Source organism: Haliotis rubra, unplaced genomic scaffold, assembly GCF_003918875.1.
Source record: "Haliotis rubra isolate DU_JTF1 unplaced genomic scaffold, ASM391887v1 Scf785, whole genome shotgun sequence".
Taxonomy (NCBI): domain Eukaryota; kingdom Metazoa; phylum Mollusca; class Gastropoda; order Lepetellida; family Haliotidae; genus Haliotis; species Haliotis rubra.
Window position 1 is genome coordinate 76,844 of NW_025767507.1, and position 25,486 is coordinate 102,329.

Sequence of the window (25,486 nt, forward strand, 5' to 3'; positions counted from 1 at the left end):
GACAAGGGAGTACTTAGACGGGCGGTCTACAAACTTTAGGAGAAGAATAATATATATATTCTAAAGAAGCTACACCAGTGACTTCGTTCAATCTTTGGCCAATGTTCACAACTAGATTAAACTGACCGAATTACATCCATATTTTTGCAGTGAAATATACTGTTGACATGCAAAACACTTATTAAAACGTTGCACATTTCACCAATCAATCGATAAGATAACACAAGTGATAGGATTCTTTCCAATGTACAGTAATTCGTATGTTTATTTCAAAACAAACACACATACACAAATGATCCCTTACATAACCAATACGTATACTATACGTACACATATTCAACATTTTGAAGAAAACATCTATTGATATGACCCCTCCCCCAAGCGTGTGCTCAGGTGTCAATTTCACCTGTCGATACCGTGCATGCTGATGACGTAACACAGGCAGTTAATGTTTGTATCAAATAACGTCCCACTACCCGTTATTTTTCTAAGATTTTGGTATTTTCATCAGTAAAAACACATTTTAGGGCATGTCTCAAAATTTATTCCCTCGGTCTACATTAGGTAGATGTTTCTTCAAGTGATATTTGTTATTTAAGTAACTGTAATACCTCTGAATTTTAAATATAAGTCAAAAAGCATTTTTCGAGCATTTCCGACAGTACTTTATTCATATTTTTCCAAAGTGAATCATACATGGTAATCTGTTGTTGTTTTTTGTTTCTCTTCTTTTTTTTCTCTTTGGTGGTTTTCTTTTCTTTACAAAACCACTTTAATCCAGTTTATGAATGTTTCCCCTTCACAAGTACCTGTCAATTAGTATTTTCCGTTATTATTTTATTCAATGTTTGTCTATTTTCATCAATGGACTTCTTCATCGCCGCGTATTACGCTTCACTTGTGTTGGGACATTGTAAACAAGAAAGCATGCTGCACGTGCGACAGCATGTAGTGTGTGTTTCTAGCATCCTGGTTTGACGGGTGTTAATTCAAGTACTGGTTTTATCTTTTAATCGCCCTCTGTACCAACGATTTTCTTACTTCTCCTACAATGTACGATGCCAATTGATCTAGTAACTTACAGACGGGCGGTTGGTGTTTGTCAATCAATTGGAAATGGTATCGACATGAATATGGACAGCATTGTTGTTGTTGATTTCAATACTGATACATTGAACAAAATTAGTGAGAAAGTAAGTAACATTGAACATATGTTCGATATGAAACAGCTAATCACAGAACCTACTAGGATTACCAAAACATCACGTACACTGATTGATTTAATCTTTGTAAAAAATTCTGAATCTGTATTGAACTCAGGTGTACTTAATCCTGTTTGCAGTGACCATTGCCCCGTTGTCGTTACTATCCGTGATGCAATACCGATTCAATATTGTTTTGAAAGAAAAGTATATTACTACGATTTAGCTGACATTGAAGGATTATTATAAGTTTTCAAAACACAGACTGGTTAAACGTCCTTTCAAATGAAATCAATATTGCAACTGAATTACTAATGGAAAATATTGTTCACTTGTGTAATACCTATATTCCAAATAAGGTGGTAACTATAAGATCACGTGACTCACCATGGATGAATAATTTGACTCGTAGACTAATAAGGCAAAGAAACCGCCAACACAATATAGCCAAACGTAGAAATGAAGATACTGATTGGATAAAATTTTAAAAACTTAGAAATAAGGTAACATCAGCGGTAAGAAAAGCTAAATCAGATTATTATTCTAAACTTGATGATAAATTAAATAACAGTAAAAATTCAAAATTGTGGTGGAAATTAGTTACCAATTACCTGAAAAAGAGAAGTAATAACAACAAAGACACTTTTTCCCCTCTGCATCAATGGTGTCATTTGTGAAGACGCAAACAAGAAGGCGAACATACTTAACGATTACTTTATCGACCAAGCCAAAATTGACTTCCCAGACAAACAGCTACCAGATGTAAAATATGTAAATGAAAACTCATTAAGTGACGTTGTTTTGACGCGAAATGGCGTTAAACAAATCGCAGGCTACAGACCCGCACCCAATAGTAGAGCGAGTCTCGGATACGATAGCGTCTTCTATTATTCCCACCTCTTTTAACGTGCAACTATATTATCCAATCAGAGACTCGCTCTACCATTCGGTGCGGGTCTGTAGCCTGAGATTTGTTTACTTCCGGGCATATGTCCTGACTTCGTGCGAGTATGTACGACAAAATTATTGAAAGCTTTAAATGGGAATAAAATCACCCGGTTTGTGATACGCAAGGTACTTTCCAGAGGTCAACTGAGTATAAATTGTGCAGTTTATTCAACGGTCAAAGCGATGGAAGCGTTTGTCAGACCGAAACCCAGCCGAGCCGAGCCGGGCCGCCATTTTGTTTCGATTTACTGACACACCTTTCTTATATCTTATATATATAGATCATACATGTACATATATCAGAGTCGGGCGCCTATGGACCAGCCCTATAAAATGCACCCCCAAACCTGGTTGAAACATTCACATTACAACGTCAGCAGGATGCCGCAACTCACGACTGCTGAGAGGAACCAGGCGCTAGGAAGACTTGAAGCTGGCCACACTGCACAAGCCGTTGCCAATCACTTCCAGCTCAACGTTCAGACCATCTACAGGCTGCAGCAACGTTTCCGGGCCACCAACACCACAAATGATCGCCCCGTACTGGCAGACCAAGGGTGACCACAAGACGACAAGACCGCCATATTGTGTGACAGCATGTACAGAATCCCTTCATGGAGGCATCCGAAACAGCACGCAAGACAAGGGGAACATACGGAAGACCAATCAGTACTGATACAGTACGCCGACATCTTAACAGCGGGAACCTCCATTGCCGTAGACCTTACCGTGAACCTATCCTCACCCCTCGTCATCGGCGTGAATGTCTACAGTTTGCCCCACAACACCAAAACTGGCGATACAGGCAATGGAGAACTGTTCTGTTCACAGATGAGAGTCGGTACTGCGTATCATCTGCAGATGGCAGAACAAGAATACGGCGACGACGTGGCCAGCGTTACTCAGACAAATGTGTTATGGAAAGAGACTCATGGGGAGGTGCAAGCATCATGGTATGGGGTGGAATAGGCCTGAACCAGAGAGTTGGTCCTGTGGTGTTCCAGAACCTTGGTCCAGGGAGAGGAGGCGGCATCAGAGCTAGGGCTCACACGAGTACTCGGGTACTCGGGGCCGAGTCGGGTAAAGCAGGACTCGAGTACAATTGAATGGAGTCGAGGACTCGCAGGGGAGATATCTCTAAACATCTCATGCAATCAAGATGGATGATCGTGAGAAAAAATCCAATGTCTGGACGCATTTTTATCTTGATTTAGTGGCCAAAATACGAAATGCCGTCTTTGTGGCGTTTCCCTTAGTTATGCAATCATTTGTCCTGTAAGCACCCACAATAAGCACTGTAGACAGAAAACCAGCTCAACAAGATACGCTGGGGCAGTTTGGTAAGTTTGATAGCAAAAGTCGCAAGCCTGTTGACAGGAAATGGTATGAAGGTATTACGCAAAAAGCAATGCTTATGCGCGTTAAGGATATGCGACCATTAAGTCTTGTTAAAGGGGAGGGTTTCAGGGCTTTCTGTGAACCATTGAACCCAAATTACCAGGTCCCATGTACTGCGACAATTCACAACTACCTCATAAAGTCGTATGAAGTTTGCAAGAAGAACAAAATATCAGTACCCAAAACAGTACCTGCCGTTGCCCTAACTACGGACGCGTGGACAAGCGTAGCCACTCACGGCTGTATCACTGTCCCTGCCCACTATACCTATGTTTGAACAACTTAATTTCTACATAGATATTCAGTCGTTCTTATCCAGCGTATTTCAGTGTTACATATTCAACAATCAACACATACATACGCATTCAAAATAACATTGACACTTGGAGACCTATATCCTTAATAGTGAAAATTTTAATCACAATGAATACCATTGACGTGATCTCCGTTCAGCAGAGTTTCGGAAGAAGAAATACAGCGTAGTGTTACTCAATAAATGGTTAGTCTTTAGTTTGAAACCAAACGTTTTCACTAAAAGAAGTCTCAAATAAACATCAATCCTGTTTTACATATTCTTTAAGTTCCATAGTCGATCGATCTTTACAAGATACTAGTATCTAATGCAGCACCAATCAATGAATGCTTTATCTATGTATCTTCCAGCTTTGGAACGTGTTTTGCCGCATTTTAACCGTGATTAAGGTTAATTGATTATGTGACTTATCGTCCAGGTGAATGTTTAAAAGTTGCTAATATGTCATAACTGCAACGACATATTAATATTAGATAATCTTGAAAGCGCAGTCAAACTTAAAACCAAAAGAAAAGAGAAGTAGATTGATTGGTTTCTTTTCCCAGACACATCCAATCATATTACAGCATTTACAGGCGTAATAAGGTATCACCGGCCCAGCTCATGAATATTAATCACATAATTGATCGCGTAGAACTGGGTCACAGTGAAACTTACGTTGCCTTCACATTCTGTTTGCAAATAACAAGGTAATAGATACTTCCATTGACATTGAATATCAATTGCTTTATTCAGGAACGTTTGGATTCACATATACATGTTGCATTATTCGTAGATTGGAAGTTGGAACAGCTACGTGTATGCTTGAATGTTGGTTTCAGATAAGCATCTAAATTGTCGGGTACTCGGGTCCGAGTCGGGTCTGACACCTCGAGTACTCAGTCCCAAATTTTGGACTCGTGAGAGCCCTAATCAGAGTGGTGCGCTACATCAACCAAGCTCTCAGACCCCACGTCATACCACATTTAGAACGTCACCGTAACAACATTTTCCAGCATGATAACGCCCGGGCCCATAGTGCGAGAGCTACACGGGACTTCCTACAGCAGAACGGTGTCAACATTATGCATGATTCTCGTGGTGGGAGATATATTTTGTAAATGATTATATGTTCATTGTAAACAAGAGGAAAATGGATCTCGTGGAAATACATTCAGAAAGACTGCAGATCAACAGTCCCAGTTGTGAACGACATAATTTTAATAATACCAGGAGACCACAACCATAGACATGTACACAACGAAGTCAAGGTAAATTATTTTGACTGTAGCGAAAATAACGATATTTTTTAAAACGATAAAAAAGTAAAATCAAAAGCAATCTTGAATATATTGTATTCTACGGAAGAGCTGAAGGGACCTCATGAAATATAATTTATCTTGAGCGCACAAGTTAGTATATTGAGCGCTCAAGTTAGTATCTTGAGCGCACAAGTTAATATCTTGAGCGCAGGATATTAGCTTGTGCGCTCAAGATAATTTTTATTTCATGAGGTCCCTTCAGCGCTTCCGTAGTATTCTTCATAGCCTAATATAAAAATTGCTTTAATACATATTAACACTATCGTGTGTATGATTTAAACATATTTATTCAAGTAATCATGACGGGATTGGCAAACAAGCATAAACATGCTTATACCAATGCCGCTCCCTAACAATAATACAACTACATAGATAGTGACGTACACTGTGTGCAAAACATAATGGAAAGCTAAAAGGGCAATATTGAAAATATAATATGTGACAATTTACAAAGAATCGTTGAAGGCAAATGAACTCAGTTTAAACTTTAATAGCTGTTGTGATGTCATGATATCAGCATATACAGTAGAACTAAGTTATGATATAGTTTGGAAGATATGACATAGGAATTTAAGTGAAATGATCAATGATATTCAAAAGGAAATGGTCATATGTAGTGCTATAAAGATTATGTATTGTATGTCATGTTATTTATAGACAGCTATCAACTTTGATAACAACATGTGTTCAAATAAAAAGTTGCTTATTTTAGTGCTATAAACCTGTTATGTATATATTGTGTTTATGTATATATATTATTTATCATGTAGATAATAGAAATTACTGTCCGAATGAATGCACAAATAAAAATGACATTATACAAAGTGATTCTTGTTCAGTTATTGTCCCGTGAACATTTTAGCATCAACCGTACCGTTGAAAAATCATTGACTGCCCATTGTCTAGAACTTGTGGACCTGGACGACATACCCCTGCAAAACGACCAGTTTGTTTTCTCATTTACCCAAAGGTCGGACTTACGGGACCTAATCACCTCGACTACAGTGGTCTTTGACTAAAATTTCCCTTCTATTTCTAAGAGGCAATATTTCCCTTTTGTGACAAGCAATATTCCCACAGGTTTAGTGTCTACATTTCACAACTTTTATGCATTATAAAAACTTTACAACAGCTAATTTTCAAAAACGAGAAAGTAAACTCGGTAGCCTTACTTTCGCCTCTCAGTTTACATGGCATAGTTGTTCTTGTTTAGTCTGCCTTACCGTTTCTACTTGTGCTTTGGCTATTATCTCAGTCACGTTGTCTCCTGAACGATCCTCTTCAAAATATGATCCGAGTCCTCCCACATCTATTAGACCTGCCTTAGCTTTCAGAGACATATCCCCCGAAATTCCAAGCATTTTGCCGACATCGCTTGATTTCTTAATCACCGAGTACTTGACTACGTTGTTATGACGTTGAACAGTTGAAGTCTTGGCTCTCTCATCAGCAGAAAATATATTTTGGCAACAAGAAAACATTTTCATATCAACTGTCATGCCAATTTCCATTCCTGCCTTGTAGACGACCGTCGCAGACATTTTTCTGTGAAAATGGAAAAAAACACAGATAAGTTATGAAAGTACGTAGTAATAATTATGCAACAAAAATGCACAAAATGTATTGCTGTAACTTGAATATGTATAAATTTAGAATGCGTCTTCGAATGATGTCAGGTTACTGTGAAATTTAAAAAAAAACTATCTCAAAGTCATGAAATGAGACAAAGTTATATAAATACTTGAATACTTTTATGTAAATTATGTACGAAGTCATCTACTACAGTAATATGTACACAGGCACGTCCTCTGTACAAATGAACGATTTCACTTAGAAAGACGAGCCTTTAGGAAGGTTCACTTAATATTGTAATTCTTTCCAAAACCTGAAAGATCATCGGCGAAAAATTCCTAATCAGACTAGAAATATATTTTCAATTAAGTGATAAAAAAACAACTTTGTATGTAGTTATTAAATAACAATATGTCGTTATTCTAAGGGTAATATACATACGTTGCAGGTGTGATTATTCCGACATGAATTCACAACCAGAAACCAGACTTCGCGCACCTGCAGCGCGCTCGTCTTGAAATTTATAACACTCTTTCTGACATCACGTGTCCACGCCGAACTACGTGCGAGCAGTTGGTTGGCTTAGATGTGATCAATGTGCCTGCTGCATTAGTGCAAGCTTAGATTTGCACAAAATAACATTCTCGAGGAATTGCAGTTTTAGCGTAATGAGCCCATTGTGTTGAAATAGGCCATAAATAAGTACACATCATAGCAGCCGGGGTTATCCAACATGTCATCAGATAATGGACCGTCCATAATTTATTAAATAATTGTGCTTAAAAAATATGGGAAGGGGGAAGGGATAATTGATTTTGTACATGACATGCAGGGGGGTGTCACTTACTTTTACTTTGTACATAAACTTGGGGGGGTCACTCACATTGTACATGCTTCCCCATAAAATTCATCATCACACTCCCTAGCCATAACATAAATTATGAACGGTCCCTAATATTTCAGTGTTCATTCCAGCATTTCTAAAGAGTGAGCCCATGGCCCGCCAGCTCCCAGTTATGTGGGTCAATTAGAAAATAATGTTGGCCATGTCAAATTGCTTTGACTTTTCAGGCGTACGCTACTAGTTACTAGTATGCGTTCGCTTCCTGTTTTAAACTTTCAATCCAGGTTAGGTCAACAAGAGAATCCATTTTCAACACATTAATAAAACAGTTAACATCAAAAAGTTTTTGAAAAATGTGAATAAATAATAAACTTTAAATGAACTCAATCACTATGTTCATTGACGACTCAACTGAACATTCCAATACTGATCGAACAGTTTTCTACGTCTAGCCAACACAAAGTCTGAGTTTTCATCCTGAAACTTTGAAAACAACTGGACATTTGAAAAATTAATTGTGATTCTTAGGATTATGACCAGTGACTATTACATTTGGTTTAAACAATATTTATTTCCTTTGATGACATATATCTGTATATATTTACATATAACAGGGTTTGGGGGGATTGGCAAACAGGCCAAATTTCCTATGTTAATGCCTCTCCCCACACGCAGACGTCACAGACAGACAGACAGACAGATTATTTATTAGAGTCTCACCTCATTGACATAACATAATACAGTATAATATACAAAAAGAATACATGAGCCACTCCATTTGGAGTTATGAGAGACTATCTGTTAAAACCATGTACAATGATAAAATACACTATGATATGAGAAGCATAAATATGATTATAAGCATATACATACATACATACATACATACATACATACATACATACACACACACACACACACACACACACACACATACATACATACATACATAGGGAACATATTAAAAACATAAAATATATAACTAGGAATTGTACAATTTTTCCATTCGTTTGTCTAAAATAAGTTTACATATTTTGGAACATAAAATGGCTATCACAGTGCAAGATAAAATGAAACTAGTTTTAGTGATCCCAGTATGGCATTAACCTCGCCATCGGCAATGCCCAGAACCCCAACAAGAATCCTGTGGCTGAAAGGGCGATCCAGGAACTTGGATTAGAATTACTTCATCAATCACCGGAAGGTGGTCCGATATCAAGTGTGACTCTAGCCCTTGCTACAGCGAGTCTAAATTCCAGAGTTCGGAACACCGGCCTTTCTGCTCGAGAGATTTGGACGCAACGTGACCAGTTGACTGGCGATCAATTACCAATTGCCGATGAAGACGTAATATCTCTCCAGCGTGAAACTAGAAAAACTAACCACCCTTTCAGTGCCAAATCCAAGGCTTGTGGTCAACAAATTAGCTCTCCTCCTGATCTCCGTGTAGGAGACTTGGTCTTCCTTAGAGGGGATCGTGACAAGACGAAAGCAAGAGACAAATACATCATCACTCACATATCAGGGGAGAACTGCCAAGTCCGCAAGTTCTCGAGGTCTCAACTTCGTTCAAAAAACTATGACATCAAGATTAGAGACTGTTACCCAATCGTGACCACGATGGTTGCTACTCCATCACCTGGTCCAATCCGTGGCTTTGACGACCACGATATTAACTCTATGAACCCTCCATCCTATGTGTCTCACCCTGGGACAGGTACTACTCCTACAGTGCCAACACTCAACGACAAACCACCTCTTCCCCCAGATATTGTAGTGCCTCCTACACCCAGCACTCCATCAACCACCTACATGCCTGAAAACCACCATCAGCTCGAAGCTGCATCTGAGGCATGTGAATACCCAGTGACTACTGGACAGCCTGACAACCAGCAGCCATCTACACCACGCCGATCTTCCCGATCTCGACATCCTCCTCGCTGGAAGGAGACGGGAGAATGGGAAATGCCATGAATGAACAATTAATACTTGTGTTTTCCTGTTCATGAGTTTCATTTTGTAATGTGCACATTCACAGTCTGACTTTAACATACCATTCCTGGTAAGAAGGGAGTGGAAAGGCAACTGCGCCACTACGTTTCTTTTCGTTTATATACTGTTCCTACTTCTGTACGTGCCATTCCGAGATTTGGGTAATACATGTCCGGCCTCGCCGCGTCTGCATTGGAACATTGGTGTTTCTGTTTACTGGCGCAGCAGTATTAAACTCGGGCCACACTTCAGCACATCTCTGCAGTAAAACCTGTCGGACATCATTGTATAGAGGACATCGCAGTAACACATGGGTTTCGTCTTCCGTACAGTCATTACAGTTAAAACAAACTCGTTGAGCAACAGAGAGGTTAACATATCGCCCAGTTTCTATCCTGATAGGGGCGACTCCACATCTAAAAACGGCTAACGCTCTTCTGTGAGATTTGGCCATAGGGGTAATAATAATAATAATAATAATAATAGTTTATTATAGTGTCATGTGTTATAAATGATGGGACAGCATAGTACAGCATATAAAATGCAAACACCAGGCCTCGAGAGGCCGAAAAGACACCTTAAAAAGAATATCAGCAATATTTAAAAGGCGTTTAAAAAATATAAAAGGATTGTTGACATATATACACACTTAGATACATGCATAGGTACACATTTAAATACTAGCATCGATGCGTACAAACATAGATAACTACAAAGATACCTTCATACATAAATTCATCCATACATAGATGTATACATACCTAAATACATACATAGACACATGCATGCATAGACACTTACATACATACATAAATACAAACAACACACACACACTGACAGACAGACAGACATACACACACACACACATACATACATACATACACCCACTTACACAACATATACACGCACATACATACGTTCATCCTTACATACACACACATACAGACATACATACATACCTACACACCCATGTACATACATACATACGTACGTGCACACAGGCAGGGCAGGCAGGCAGGCACGCACGCACGCACACACAATCATACACACTCATACTTAAATGCATACATATATACATACATACATACATACATACATACATACATACATACATACATACATATCACATCACATAAATGTAGAGATAGTACATAGAAAAATAAAACTAGTTAGTTAAAATTGATGCATTAATATTATTTACAGTTATTGAAAGGATTTTTTTGTGGAACATACTTTGCAGACTTTTGGCTAGTTCGTATTGGATATCATCATTTGACAACAACCAGCAAAACTTATCATATAATTGGAGGTCCATAAAGCTTGAGTTTAGTTGGTTACATTTATAAAAAAGTCTCGTTCTGATGTCGGAGTAGAAGCTACACTCCATCATGAAGTGCACCTCATCTTCTACAGCGTGGCCGTCACACAGTGTACACAGTCTATTTTGAAGGGGGGGCACTGGCTTGGTATACCGTCCTTTCTCAATATTGAGGGGCAGGCTTCCACTATGAAAAGAAGCAAGCAGGCTTCTTTGCTGTCTAGTTATATTTATTCTTGTGTAGTGACAGACACATATATCTTGTTTATATAGTCTATATGTTCTGAGTTTGTTCCCATTGGGTTTGTTATGGTCTTTGAACAAATCGTGGAGCCACTGGTCACTGTCTCTTTGGTCTAAAATGTCAAGGGATGTTTGTAGTAGTTCATTTCTGTTAATATTTAAGCAAAACACATTAATATTTTCCTGTCCATGTATGTTGAGTTTTTTTATGAAGTCTTGGGTTCTATAATCCCAGGATGATTTTCTCCACACTGACCATCTATGAAGAGCTGCACTTAATGAATCCGGTTCGGCCGTCACTATTTTGTGATAATAGCGGATTACTTCAGTCTTTATTTTCGAGTCAGAGCTTCTCCAACCCAAATCACCTCTCACAGCTATAGTTGATGTGTTTTTTCTAACTCCAAGGAAAAATCTTCCTGCTTTATTCTGGATTTGTCCTATTTCCTTGTATTGATTTAGTCCCCAGATACTTGCACTGTAGTTGATTATGGGTTGGACATAGCTATCGTATAGCTTAGTAAAAACATCAAGACTGAAACCTCCAAGAGAGTTGAATTTGGCCATAACAACACCCAGGGCTCTATTAGCTGATTTACACACTTCTCTTACAGTTTTCTTATAGTCACAGTGCTCATTGAGCCACAAACCTAAATATTTATATTCAGAACAATAATCAATATTCATATCACCACAAGTGAATCTGTGAAGTGATATAGGAGTAGAGATTGGTCTGCAGTGCATAATCTTTGATTTATCTTTATTTATGGTCAGTTTCCGCTTTGTTGTCCAGGAGTAAAGGCAGTCTAGGAGTTGCTGTAGCTTGTTTTTGTCGGGAGCTATTAACACAATGTCGTCGGCGTATAGTAGTAGAGACACATTGATATGGTCGATGTCCACCCCACATTGTAGTTTGCTTATTTCACTGGCAAGATCATCTATATAGATGGAGAACAATGTCGGGGATCAACAGCAACCTTGTTTGACTCCAATATTCACATCAAACCAGTCAGTCATTTCTGTATTAACTTTAACGCAGCATTTCACGTCTTGATATAGGGATTGTATTGCTGATAGAAACTGTCCTTGTATTTGAAAGCGAGTAGTTATCTTTAACCATAGTAACTGTCTTTGAACTGAGTCAAAGGCCTTCTTTATGTCGATAAAGCATAAGTATGTCGAGAGTTTTGATATCTTTCTGTTGTACATAATCTTGGTCAATGAATATATATGGTCTTGACACGATCTACCCTTCCTAAATCCGTTTTGTAGATCATTAAGGAGGTCTTGTTGTTCTAGCCAATTGCTTAATCTAGTATTTAATATTTTAGCATATATCTTGTATGGAACTGAGAGTAGTGTTATCCCCTGTAGCTGGCTGGGATTCTTGGATCCCCTTCTCCTGACTTAGGGATGGGAGTTATGATTCCCTTTTGCCATGTTTTGGGAACTAGGCCTGATCTAAACATAGTGTTGAACAGTCCATGTAAAATATTTATACTGTTAGTGTTCTTTAACACTTCAACTTGGAGCTGGTCCATTCCTGGAGCTTTGTTTAATTTCATACTCTGGACAGCTTTGATAACCTCAAGCTTTGAGATAGGTTCGTTTAGTTCTTCACTGTTTACCGTTTCATTGGTGGGTTCACACAATTGTTCATGTCCATTACGATATGTGTCAATGGGGGTCGTTACATAATGTAACTGTGGGTGAAGTAATTTACTAAAGTCATTCTTCCATCTGTCCATGACAATGGTTTGAACTCAAGTAATATCGCCATGTTCATCTTTGACTTCACTGGGGATGAGTATCTTTCTTTCATTTTGAATACCTAATTTGCCAATGTTTTTCCAAAAGATGTTTGGGCTACCAAGTGAATCACTCAGTTGCTTCTGTTTTTCTTTTTGGAAATTTCTTTTACACCTTCTATGAAGTTTATCAAAATATTTTTAGGCTTGGCAGAAATCATGTCTTAGAGTTTTATTTCGTTACATAATGTAACACTAAAGTCATTCTTCCATCTGTTCAATAGTTTTTTATCCATGTTCATCTATGACTTCTTATCTTTCTTTCATTTTGAAGACAATGTTTTTCCAAAAGATGTTTGGGCTACCAAGTGAATCACTCAGTTGCTTCTGCTTTTTGGAAATTTCTTTTACACCTTCTTGAAGTTTATCAAAAATTGGCAGAAATCATCTCCACAGCTGTTCTTTTTATCCATTTCCTTTCTTTCTCCCAGACATCGTTCCAAGCGTCACCCCAGTAAGCTTTTTTCTAGTCTTGTGTTTTTTGTTGTCCATGTGTGTCACCTTTTGGTTAAGTTTTGATTGCATTTCTTCTGTAATAACTTCTATCAAGAAATCATAGTTCGTATCCAAGTCCTGTTGTTGCACTATTATTTTCTCTGTATGGTCGATCCAATCCTGAACTTGTTGTAGGTGTTTGTTGTTCACTAAGAATTCCTGTGGAATATTCTTTACATCATATCTGGGATACTGTTTGACTTGGAATTTCGGTTTCTTTGAGCTGTTTTGTGTATCACCATGACTTGCTGGCATGTTCAAGTTCAGATCCCAAATCAAAATGGAATGGTTTGGTAAGACTGTAGGAGGGGAGAGGTTGGTTGTCGATGAAATTTCACTAATTCTGTACACATTGAAGTCCTGAACATATTGTAGTTGTTCATACGGGGTAACGACATAGTCAACAATGGACTTTCCTTGTCTGCTGACGTAAGTGAAGTCTTGTTTCCCAATTCTTCCATTTAACATGCACAACCCACTTGCTGATAAACAGTCAACGAGAGCCTCACCTTTGGGATTTAGAACAGTATCCATTATTTCTCTGGGCTTAATTTCGTCAACTCCCTCTATTATGTCTTGTAGGGAGCCACACCGAGCATTAAAATCACCAAACAGGTAGATTATTCCTTTATTTTGATATGTATAGAACTGTTGTTGTAAATCTTGTAGGAACTGTTCTGTATCTGTTGTTCTAGATGATCCCATTGGGGGGAGATAGCAAACACATAGATAGAGGTCAATATCATATTTTCTATTCACTTTGATCCAAATTATCCCTTCAGTGTCATAGTCTCTAAGTCTAATTATGTCTTGTTCGAGCTCTTTTTTCACTAGGAAACCAATACCTCCTGAACCGCGTTTGGCACCTTTATGTAAATTCTTTCGGTTTGGGCCATACCAACAATAAGCATTCATGCAGACTACCTCATCTCGCTGAAGGAACGTTTCACAAATTCCTAAGATGTCAGGATTTACAAGGTCAATTATATCACATTTGAAATTAAAAGCGTCACAGTTTGTAGTGTTTCGTATGAAGCCTCTGGTATTCCAAACACCAAGCCGAACGGCTAGTTACTTTTAACATTTCTGCTTGCTGTACTTGATATCTTCCCATTCTTATTTAGCTTCAGGTTCCTATCTTTGTCAAGTGTTTTCAGCAATAACCTCATGTTGCTCTCTGATTTCAATTCCTCCTTTGTTTTGAATGTGTCAATATACACTTTTTCTGTTTCTTTACTAGTTTTGAGTTTATGTTTCGACTTCAAAATCTGTTCCACTTGAGAATTGTTTTCAACCTGGCATACTATATGTCCTGGGTTTTCTCTGTAGCCTGGGAGTCGATCACACTTCACAATCTTGATCCCATTTAAGTTTAATGTTCCATGTATGAGATTTTGTACATTTTGGTTCAATAATTCTCTAGTCTCATTTCTTTGCTGTTCTTGTAGGCCTTTAATCACTACTTTGTATTGTTTTGTTGTCATTCCCTTGTTTTCCGTGTTTTTCACAACTTCTGCATAAGATTTTTCAAAGTCATTGAATTTTTCTTGGATTTTGTCAAAGTCTCTTTGAAATTCCTCCTTTACTTTCCCCACTTCATGTTCTATTGTTGTTGCAATTAATGCAGTGAGTTTTGATTCTAGGTTGTTTTCCAAGTCAACCATGCGTTTCCTCAATGAGGAGACAGCAAAGCCTATTTCCTTTGATAGTTCAGTGACTGCACTTAGTATAACATTGTCTGTATGTGTCTGTGGGGTACTATCACTTTGTTTTGATTGATGATTTATCGGCGTTTCAATCACTCCGTTTTCTGTTGTGTGTACGTCTATCTCTACCACGTGAGTTGAACCTGAGTTTTTTTATTTCTTGTTTGCAGTCAACACTTTGCTTGGATTAGGGTTACTTTCATCAGAGTCCTTTGGGAAACTTCTTTTCCTGCCAACAGTTTCATAGTTGTCAGACTGCATAGGCTCAACTCGAGCCGGGCCTGGCGACGCCATTACACTGTCGACGAATTCGGTAGCCGACATCATATTCCTTGTGTGCAGGTATTATTGTATATATCTGACTCCGAAACGAATGAGTATGGTGTCTATGTTAGTGGCACAAATGTTTACAGTTGGTGGATTGCGAATTTTGGTACCTTACCACTCATAAGTCGGAATATTTCTTCGGAGCTCTGTACTCGTGCTTCTTGTGTATAAGGGGGACAACTCAACTATGATGACGTATGCCTCAGCGCCGAACTCCGACTTGAAACAACCGTAAAGTCGTAGTTTGTTACTTCCAGTAGTGCGGTTACCTTGATGAAGCCGGCTCGCTGTTACCCACTCGCTTAGGAAGAGTTGAAACATTCTGTTTTTTACTTCACTTGTAACATGCTGTATTGGAAATGTGTTTTCAATATTATTAAAGTGTTCCAAATTTAAGAGTCTATACTTAGCATGAATCCTGAAAATCCAGTTCCTCCTATTATCCAGTGCTTCTCTATTGGCCCAGCTAAACACTTTCCATGTTAGTCTTTCACATGCTGTCAGACATAACCGTTTATAGAGCCTAGACACTGCTTCCCATTGTCATATAGATGGTGGTATCCACCCCATATCTCCCATGACGGCATTGTTGGGGGGCGTACTGCTTGAGTCCAAGGAAGAAGCGCAAATAGCTCGATTCTGTACGGCATCAATGGTAGAGAGTGTGTAGGTCCCCCAGATTGCTGCGCCATACTGTATGGTAGACCACACCACGGAGTCGTAGAGCTTCGTGTATGTCGTATTCTCCATTCCACCAAGAATCTTGTACTTGGCGATCAGAAGTCCAAGGGCCCTACTTGCAGAAATCGCGACAGCTTGTCCCATACGTTTATAGTTTAAATGTTCTGTAAGTAACAGGCCAAGGTAACTATAGCTGTCTGTTGTCTCAATAATGGTGGATCCACACTTAAAAACACAGTGAGTTACAGGGCGTGCAGGACTTATCCCATGGCTAGCTATAGTGGAGGGAATGTGTAATAATATAGTCACAGATCTGTCATAATCAGCAGTTGATGTTGTGCTCTCAGAATCTGTTCACAAGTGTAAAATGTGATTTACTATCACCTGCCAGAAATGGATATGTTAAGATTCCATATAATAGAGTCAAAAGGCTTATAATTAGTACATGCACTATGGATCCATTGATTTCTGATTTTTAGGCCATATTCTACAGTCTGTTATTGAACAATCCAATGGTTGATGATTTGCTCTGGCTCCCAGTTTGATATCCTATATATTTCCATATATACATGGGAGTGAGTAAGTTTAGTTTTACACCACATCAGCAATAAGCTATATGTCTGGATCAGACAATCCAGTGGTCAACAGCATGAGCATCAATCTGCGCAATTGGGAACCAATGAAACGTGTCAACCAAGTCAGCAAGCCTGACCAGGCGTTAGTCGCCTCTTATGACAAGCATGGGTTACTGAAGGCCAAATCTAACCGGACCTTCACAGGTAACGTACATGCGGGCATGCATGCATGTGTTTTTGTTTTTCTTCTTTATGCCTGACATGCCTCAGTCACATAACAATGCAGAGTTAATTGCATGACTTGGATGACAGGGTCATGTGTACCTCTCAAAAAAGAGATTGTAAAGCTGAGCCACTAACAAGTTACACATTCTACATTCTTTATTGAATGGAAACTTGAATTGATTTATTGTTTCTGTATCTGATTAGTAAATATTTTATTATTCATTGTCATATAGTACTGTCTTCAAGTCATTATGACTATGTTGCAGTAATATGAATTTAACTGAAACCGATCCTTCTTCCATAATTTAAATCCTGCACATTGGTATATTGTAAAACAAAATGTGAATTAAGATGATAAAATGCCATATTTTAAATGCTCTATATTTTCATTGCATTCAGATAACACCTACCCTTGTGCACAAAGGATGATTTGTACTCTTTGCCATGTGGCCTATGATGCTGAATAAACATCTTGTTCTTGTTCTATTTTTATTTGGCCTTAACACAGATGTTTTGAAGAAAGCAGGTATACATATGTATGCATATATGATATAACATCATGTATATAATGATATGCAGGTTCTTTCCACAGGCAGAAAACAAACAGAATTTTGCGTAATTGTTGTGATTGAACACACAGCACATAACATTGTTGTTCATTAAGACAATTTGTAAATACTGCTACTTGCAACAAGTCAAAGGTGTTTGTTTAGGAATCTGCATCATAAGTATGCTATACCAATATCAATGAAAAGTAAAGGCCATGATAGTCATGCCATATATGTGACTTTGGACTGAGGATGTAAATAAGAGAGCTCAGTATTTGAAACCTATTCCTAGAACCTATTAAGATTTTTTTGGCATCCTCATTTGTATGGTATGTTAGGAACTGGCAAACATTACTGATCATAATGAGCTTTCCCATCTTCAGTTACTACTGCATACCTGTAACTACATGTATATTATTCATGACTCAAAATCTGTTCTTGACACAAAATCATAAAATAACTAAAATTCTAGTTCCTTTTATCAAAATTTACAAAGTAAATTCACTGGATTGCTGAACATGCTAGTCTATCACCCAAACTTTTAAAGGTAAGAGCTTACTCAAAAGTCATTCCTAAATTACTTGTCAAATAAGAATATGATATAATAAAGAAGTTGTTATCCATAGACTATCATACCTTTCTTATTATTAACTTCTAAAATGGCAATCAAGCAGATCACTTGTCCAACAGTAGACACATTCATTAAATCTCACACCTAATGCTTTAATGGGTCCAACTTTAACATTAAAATATATGTTGTACAAGGGTCAAAACTTAGATACACTATCTATTTACATTCACTGCTAAAGTTACGAAATGACTTAGGCATATACATTCCACTCAAAATTGATTCACAGATTTACAAATCTTTTCACAAAGTATTATTATTTCTCCCACAAAATTCCCTATGTGAGCTAATCACCTTGCTCAAATTAACAGAGGTTCTCACAGCTTCCATGGAGTCAGTTTCTCCTTGGAATTCACATATCAACAATCCAGTGAGCAGCAGCAGATCTGAACAGACAGCTACTCAGTAGCAATTAGGGAAGTATCAGTTGATATGTTTATGGGAAGTCTGCACTGTCAGTGCTGCACTAGCTAGCCTGTATTCAGTTGCTTCAGCCATTAACAGACCAATGAACCTTTCTGTTTTAACTAAGAATTTCCACTTTTAACAATTTAGCTCAAGCAAGTCTAGAAGAGACAAACACTCACATCCAAAGATAATGGCGATTTGTCTATACGGTGATCATAGGTCATAATCAACCTTTGCATAATGTCATCAGATTGACATACTTGATATTTTCTTAAAATCAACTGTTAGAGTTATATACATGTATGAATGAAGTGAAATGTTCATGTTACATATTATCATTAGATTATTAAATAGAGGAATTTTCTTTCTCCAATACATATTATATACAACTTGATGTTTGCAGTAAATGTGAGAAATGCATCCTAGATATGTAATGATACTTGTTGATAATAATGAAATGTCACTCACAGCATTCATGTTTAAGGAAAGCATTTTCTTTGGTGGGGTATGATTCTTTGTTATACACCATCATGTACTGTGCAAGGTTATACCAATAGGTAATAGGTAATATATTCATCTCACACCTTGCTCTTCACCAAAAGCTCAAGCCCAGTATGGTGTACATTTCAAATGTAGCAAACCTGATGTTATTCATAAAATACTTTTCTATGTCCAGATTATATTTACAAAGTATTAAACTTGTGGTAAACTGAATTTAATGTATGCAAACAACTTTAGTAGCAAAGTTAAATCCTGCATATACATGACACATCTAAACCAAACTGATGACCTATGGAAACTACACTTGTGTTTGCTGTAAATACTTGCACAGATACTGTCATGTCACAAATGAATGTGCCTTCTCAATCACTGAATCACAGCTGTCTAAAATGCCACCAAGTTATGCTGTGAACTGCTTGCACCCCTTCCTCCCTCAGATGCCAAGACACCTCACCCTTCTCTACCCATCCCCAGTGCCAGTGTCAGTGTCTAACTGGTAACTAGTTGAAGGTTGTTGAAATTAATTAACAGTGTAAAGAAATTTGACCTCTGGGTATAAAACCAAAGACTATTCAATACCTTTATCAGACAGTACAAAGTTTTCTTTCAAGAACAGTTGTTATAGTACAGGCACTGATACAGAAACAAGTCTCTGAAAAAAACTTGAAAGTAGAAGAAGAATGGTCAACATCACCTGAATGCTCACACAAACAGGTAAGTTAATCTGCCACTGACTGCACTGTGCTGTAATATCAACTTACAAAGTTAACTTTCAGTTAGTGCTTTGGTTAGATTGTTCTACACTGTCATACATTCTTGAGAAGGAATGTTATTGGTATACTTATTATTGTAATTCTATATATTATTATTGTCATCATTCTTAATTAATTATATGAATGAGTTTTCAATGGAATTTGCAAGAGAAACTATGGCAATGAAGATTATTTACCCTTGTGTTTATCTTGATGAGGCCATTCAAGAATAACTGCTTTGAACACAATTAAAAAGCACATATGAGGAAGGTTTTGAATTTTTTAGATTAACTCTTACAAATGGTGACCCTATTTGTTTTCAAGAATCTGAGAATGCGTCAATATAGTAGCATAATGATTGAACTTTAGTTTGTAACCCTACAGCTGATTTAGGCAAGTACATTATTGCATAAACAATCCTGAACCTAGAAATGAAGTAGATATTTATAACCTCGACCAACCTTGAAGAGAATTGAAAAGAGAACTTAAACAAAACAGTAGGGTAAAAACATATATAAGTTGAACAAGGAATTATATGTTACTGATCCTGATGTGAGTAAGATGGAAAATGACTTTTCAAATATAATGTGAAAAATTGATTTATTGAGCCATTTAAAGGAAACATTTGGTGAGCTAGAAATAATAAATACAGAAAGTATAAGAGAAAACTTCCTTAGTATAAGTGAAGGTATGTCATCAAGGCGTTAAAAATATCAACAGAAAATAACATGGAAAACAGATATCACATGGAATTCAATTGTAAAATGGAAACAAACATGAATTAATTTGTGACATCACAAAAAAAATCAGCAACACAGAAAAGGGGAAAATGTGATGGTAAACTGATATCAAATGTCTAAGAAATATTATTTTTAACTTATTTTAAATGCTGAAGATAATATAAAAATGAAGAATAGCTTACACAACTGAAATTACAATCTAGCCATTGATATGGCAGAATGAATATAATAATAACAGATCGAGTCTTGATTTTCACTGAAGAGAAATGTTTAACATATTAAATATATATAGAAATATGGATTTACAGATACATCAAAGATATAAACAATAACAACCAAATGACTGAAATGTCATTACATGTATTCCACATTCAAGTGTAAAGGGAATTATAATACCATTATTTCATAAATATCCTTTTGTATTAGGTCAATTTATTGAAGGCATATACAAAATTCTGTATAACTCAGAAGAAAGTTTAAAATCAACTTTGCAACTATTACTTATTTCATAACATGTCAAGATTAATAAGTTAACATTGACTAGACTTGTATTATCTGTATTGTATCAGTGTGTAGTTCTATTAAAATCTGTTCATGCTTTCCCCTTGACTGGTAAGGTAAGTGCTAGGAATTATGTTTGACACAAAATTACTGTACATATCACTACTAAATACCAGGAAAATACTAATAAATACTAATGAGACATCAGAAAGTGGAGAAAGAGATGCAATTCATGTATTCTTACTCTGTACCAAACCTCCAAGTACATAATGTCATCGATGGGATAATATATTATATATTTTCTATAGCATTTGCTCATATCAGTATTTTACCTTTCTCAGGCAGTAACTTTTCACAAATGTTATTAAAAAGCTGCACATCTAGATGAATAAATTATGTTTACTAAGAGTATAATTATAATCAACTTAACCATAAATACTGAATGTTTAAAATTTATTGAGCTCTATCATAAAAGTATGATCAATAACATATCTGATACAGTTAATTGAAAAATATGTCACAAGATCAATATTCTTTTACAAAGAAAGTGTAATCCCAAGTATAACAATAGTTAAATATTCTTTTCCTTCCTTCAGGACACAATGCCTTCACCATGCTTGTCACCAGAGCTCTACAATTCAGTGGAAGCCATACTTTCTGCAAGCATCAATGTTCCAGTGAAAGAGAGATCTTTAATTCAAAAATTAGCATATAAGAAAATTAGCAAATATAAACTTTGTCTCAAAGATATTCACAACCCAGTTTCTGGTGAAAAAGGAAAGAGAATCCTTTCACTGGGTAAAATTGTCCCCAAAACTGATGAAATAGAGAATATTGTAGAAGCATTTTGTCCCAAGATAAAAGCAACAAAAACCTTTCCACATCAATAAGAAATCGGATGTATGATGAGTCGAATGTATGATTCCTACTACATCATCAGCATGTGTTTGTATGTGTTCAGGGGCGGTGGGGTAGCCTAGTGGTTAAAGCGTTGGCTCGTCACGCCGAAGACCCGGGTTCGATTCCCCACATGGGCACAATGTGTTAAGCCCATTTCTGGTGTCCCCCGCCGTGATATTGCTGGAATATTGCTAAAAGCGGCGTTAAACTAAACTCAGTCAGTCAGTCAGTGTATGTGTTCATGAATCATCATCAAATAGTGATGATACCAGAGGTGAAAAGGTGAGCAGTGGCACCCATCAAAAATACTTATGAAGGCAAGTCTCACCTGTTACAACATGGGAACATATGACAAAAGTCAAAATAGGTATTTGCATTTGACACAATATTTTCACTGCTAGCATATTAAAGGAATCCTTTAATGAAGAGGATATTTTCAAAAATAAACGTAATTTTCATAATTTCAGGACGAGCGTTCACATAGAGTGTGGAAGGACTGTTTGCGGTATGACCTTCAGCACCTGGATGATATCTCCTGGGTAGACAGTCTTCCTGACTATTGCCGCATTCACAATGAATCGGTCAACTGAGCAATTGGTAAGATATTTAAGAGCGAAGAAAATGGCCCTGATCATGGCATTATCTCATCCCACAAAAATACTCTGAAAATAAGTCCTGATGAGTGTTGCATTGCACAGTCCCACTACTGGTCTACCTGTAACATTTTGTAACAAGTCCATGCTGATACAAGCTGTTTTTGTCTGTGGTTTGTTCTAAGTGTTTTCTGGGATACTGTGCATTATATATTGTAGGTTGCAGTCCTTACAGAGCCATGTTTGGATTCCATCCACACCATATCACCAGGCTGTTGAAAGCAGGAGGGAAAAGTATGGATGGATACACATGTGAAGGCAATGCTGAATATGAAACTGTTGAAGAACATTCTCAGGTGACTGGAATTGTATTGCATATGGTATGGTATATGATATGGTATGATATGGCATGGTATGGTATAGTAGGGTGTTATATGTGATATGGTATGGTATAGTAGGGTGTTGTATGTGGTATGGTTTGATATGGTATGACATGGTATATGGTATGGTATAGTAGGGTGTTGTATGTGGTATGGTATGGTATAGTAGGGTGTTGTATGTGGTATGGTATGATATGGTATGACATGTGATATGGTATGGCATATGGTATGGTATACCATATGGTATGATATGATATGGTATGGCATTACATATGGTATGGTATGGCATATGATATGGTATAAGGTATGGCATATGGTATGGTATGACATATGAGATGGTATGGTATGCTAGGGCATTGCATTTTGTATGGTATGGTATGGCATATGATAGGCTATGGCATATGATATGGCATGACATATGATATGGTATGCTATGGTATGGTATAGTAGTGGCATTGTAGGAGGTATGGTATGACATATCATATGGTATGACATATCATATGGTATAGTATGGCATATGATATGGTATGGTATGATAAGGCATGGCATATGGTATGGTATGGCAGGACATATGATATGATAATGTATGGCATATGATATGGTATGATATATGGTATGGTATTGAAAATGGTATAAGGTATGGTATGGTATGGCATATGATATGGTGTGGCATGACATATGATATGGTATGGTGTGATATATTGTATGGTATGGTAGGGCATTACATGTTGTATAGTGAGGCATATATGGTATGGTATATGGTATGACTTATGATATGGTATGGTATGGTATGACATTGTATGTGGTATGGTATGGTATGATATGGTATGACATGTGATATGGTATGGCATACGGTATGGTATTGCATATGGTATGGTATTGTACTATATGCTGTGATATGATATGGCATTGCATTGCATATGGTATGGTATGGCATATGACATGGTATGATAAGGCATGGCATATGGTATGGTATGACATGAGATGGTATGGCATATGATATGGGATAATATGGCATGGTGTGGTGTATGGTATATGGTATGGTATGGCAAATGATAGGCTATGGCATATGGTATGGCATGACATATGATATGGTATGGCATATGCTATGTGATATGATATGGCGTGGTATATGGTATGCTATGGTATGGTATAGTAGGGCATTGTAGGAGGTTTGGTATGATATATGATATGGTATGGCATATGATATAGTATTGTATAGGGTATGGTATGATATGGTATGGTATTGCATTGCAGTATAGTATGGCATATGATTTGGTATGGTATGATATGGTATGGTATACAGTATGGTATGGTAGGGCATTGCATGTGGTTTGGTATGGTATGGCATATGCTAGGCTATGGCATATGGTATGGCATATGCTGTGATATGATATGGCATGGTATATGGTATGGTATTATAGGGCATTGTAGGAGGTATGGTATGACATATGATATGGTATAGCATATGGTATGGTGTTGCATATGGTATAGTATGGCATATGATAAGGTATGGCATTTGGTATGGTATGGCAGGACATATGATATAATGTATGGCGTATGATATGGTGTGGTATAATATATGGTATGTTATGGTATGGTATGACATATGGTATACTATATGGTATACTATACTATATGGTATGGTATTGTATATGGTATGGTATATGGTATACTATATGGTATGGTGTATGGTATGGCATATGGTATGGTTTATGGTATGGTATATGATATATGGTACATGGTATGGTATGGCATGGCATGACATTGCATATGGAGTGTTATGGTACGGCATATGATATGATATGGTTATGGCATATGGTATGGTATATGGAATGGCATGGTATGCTATGGCATCTGATATGGTATGGTACGATATGATATGATATGATATGGTATTGCAAATGGTATGGGAAGGTATGACATGTGTGATATGGTATGGTAGATGGTATGGTATGGTTTGGCATATGATATGGTATATGTTATCTGGTATGGTATGGTATGGATGCATGTATGGTCTTATAATTTTATTTTTTTTATTAGGTTAGTGAAGGGACCCTTAGCAGATTGAAAGAACTGCAAGATATCAGGAGAGAAGTCCTGATAAAATAGACAAATCTTCATCGAAAAAGGTGGATAAACATTTGAAGACCAATCCCCCATCTCAGTATGCAGGGGGGGAGATTGTCCTTGTTCGTCATCTGGGCAAGCACAAAGGAGTAACCAGGGCTGGGCAGAAGATCACCTCTCCAGCTGTTGAGGGGGAGATTTTGCAAGTAGACAACAAGCTCCACAAATACAAGGTGCGGATTGGAAAAAAAGTTTCATGATGATCTGTTTGCCAGATTACAGCATTAACAAGGCCAAAGGAAGGAGAAAAGAGAAGGCAAAGTAGACATACAGGTGCAGTCTGTTAGGGTCATATGTTCAAAGACTGCTAGTATACGTGTCACCATATGCTTTAAACTTTCACAAAACATTATGTTATTAAGTAGTTAGCACATAAATACATAACCTTAATGCTCAAGAGATTAATTTTGCTAACATTTCAGCATTTCACAAACTTTTTGTTTACTTTAATATGTAC

General features: G+C 37.3%; 1 protein-coding gene across 1 annotated transcript in view; it reads right to left on the reverse strand.

Moving 5' to 3' along the window:
• Window positions 1–7,268, reverse strand: part of LOC124261031 — a 58,025-nt gene extending 50,757 nt beyond the window's left edge. The window contains exons 1-2 of the mRNA XM_046695351.1: window positions 7,176–7,268; window positions 6,386–6,707 (exon numbers count right to left, since the gene is read on the reverse strand). Coding sequence (XP_046551307.1) covers window positions 6,386–6,703 — 318 coding nt within the window. The 5' untranslated portion in view covers window positions 6,704–6,707; window positions 7,176–7,268. The remainder of the gene's footprint in view (window positions 1–6,385; window positions 6,708–7,175) is intronic.
• Window positions 7,269–25,486: the final 18,218 nt, after the last annotated feature.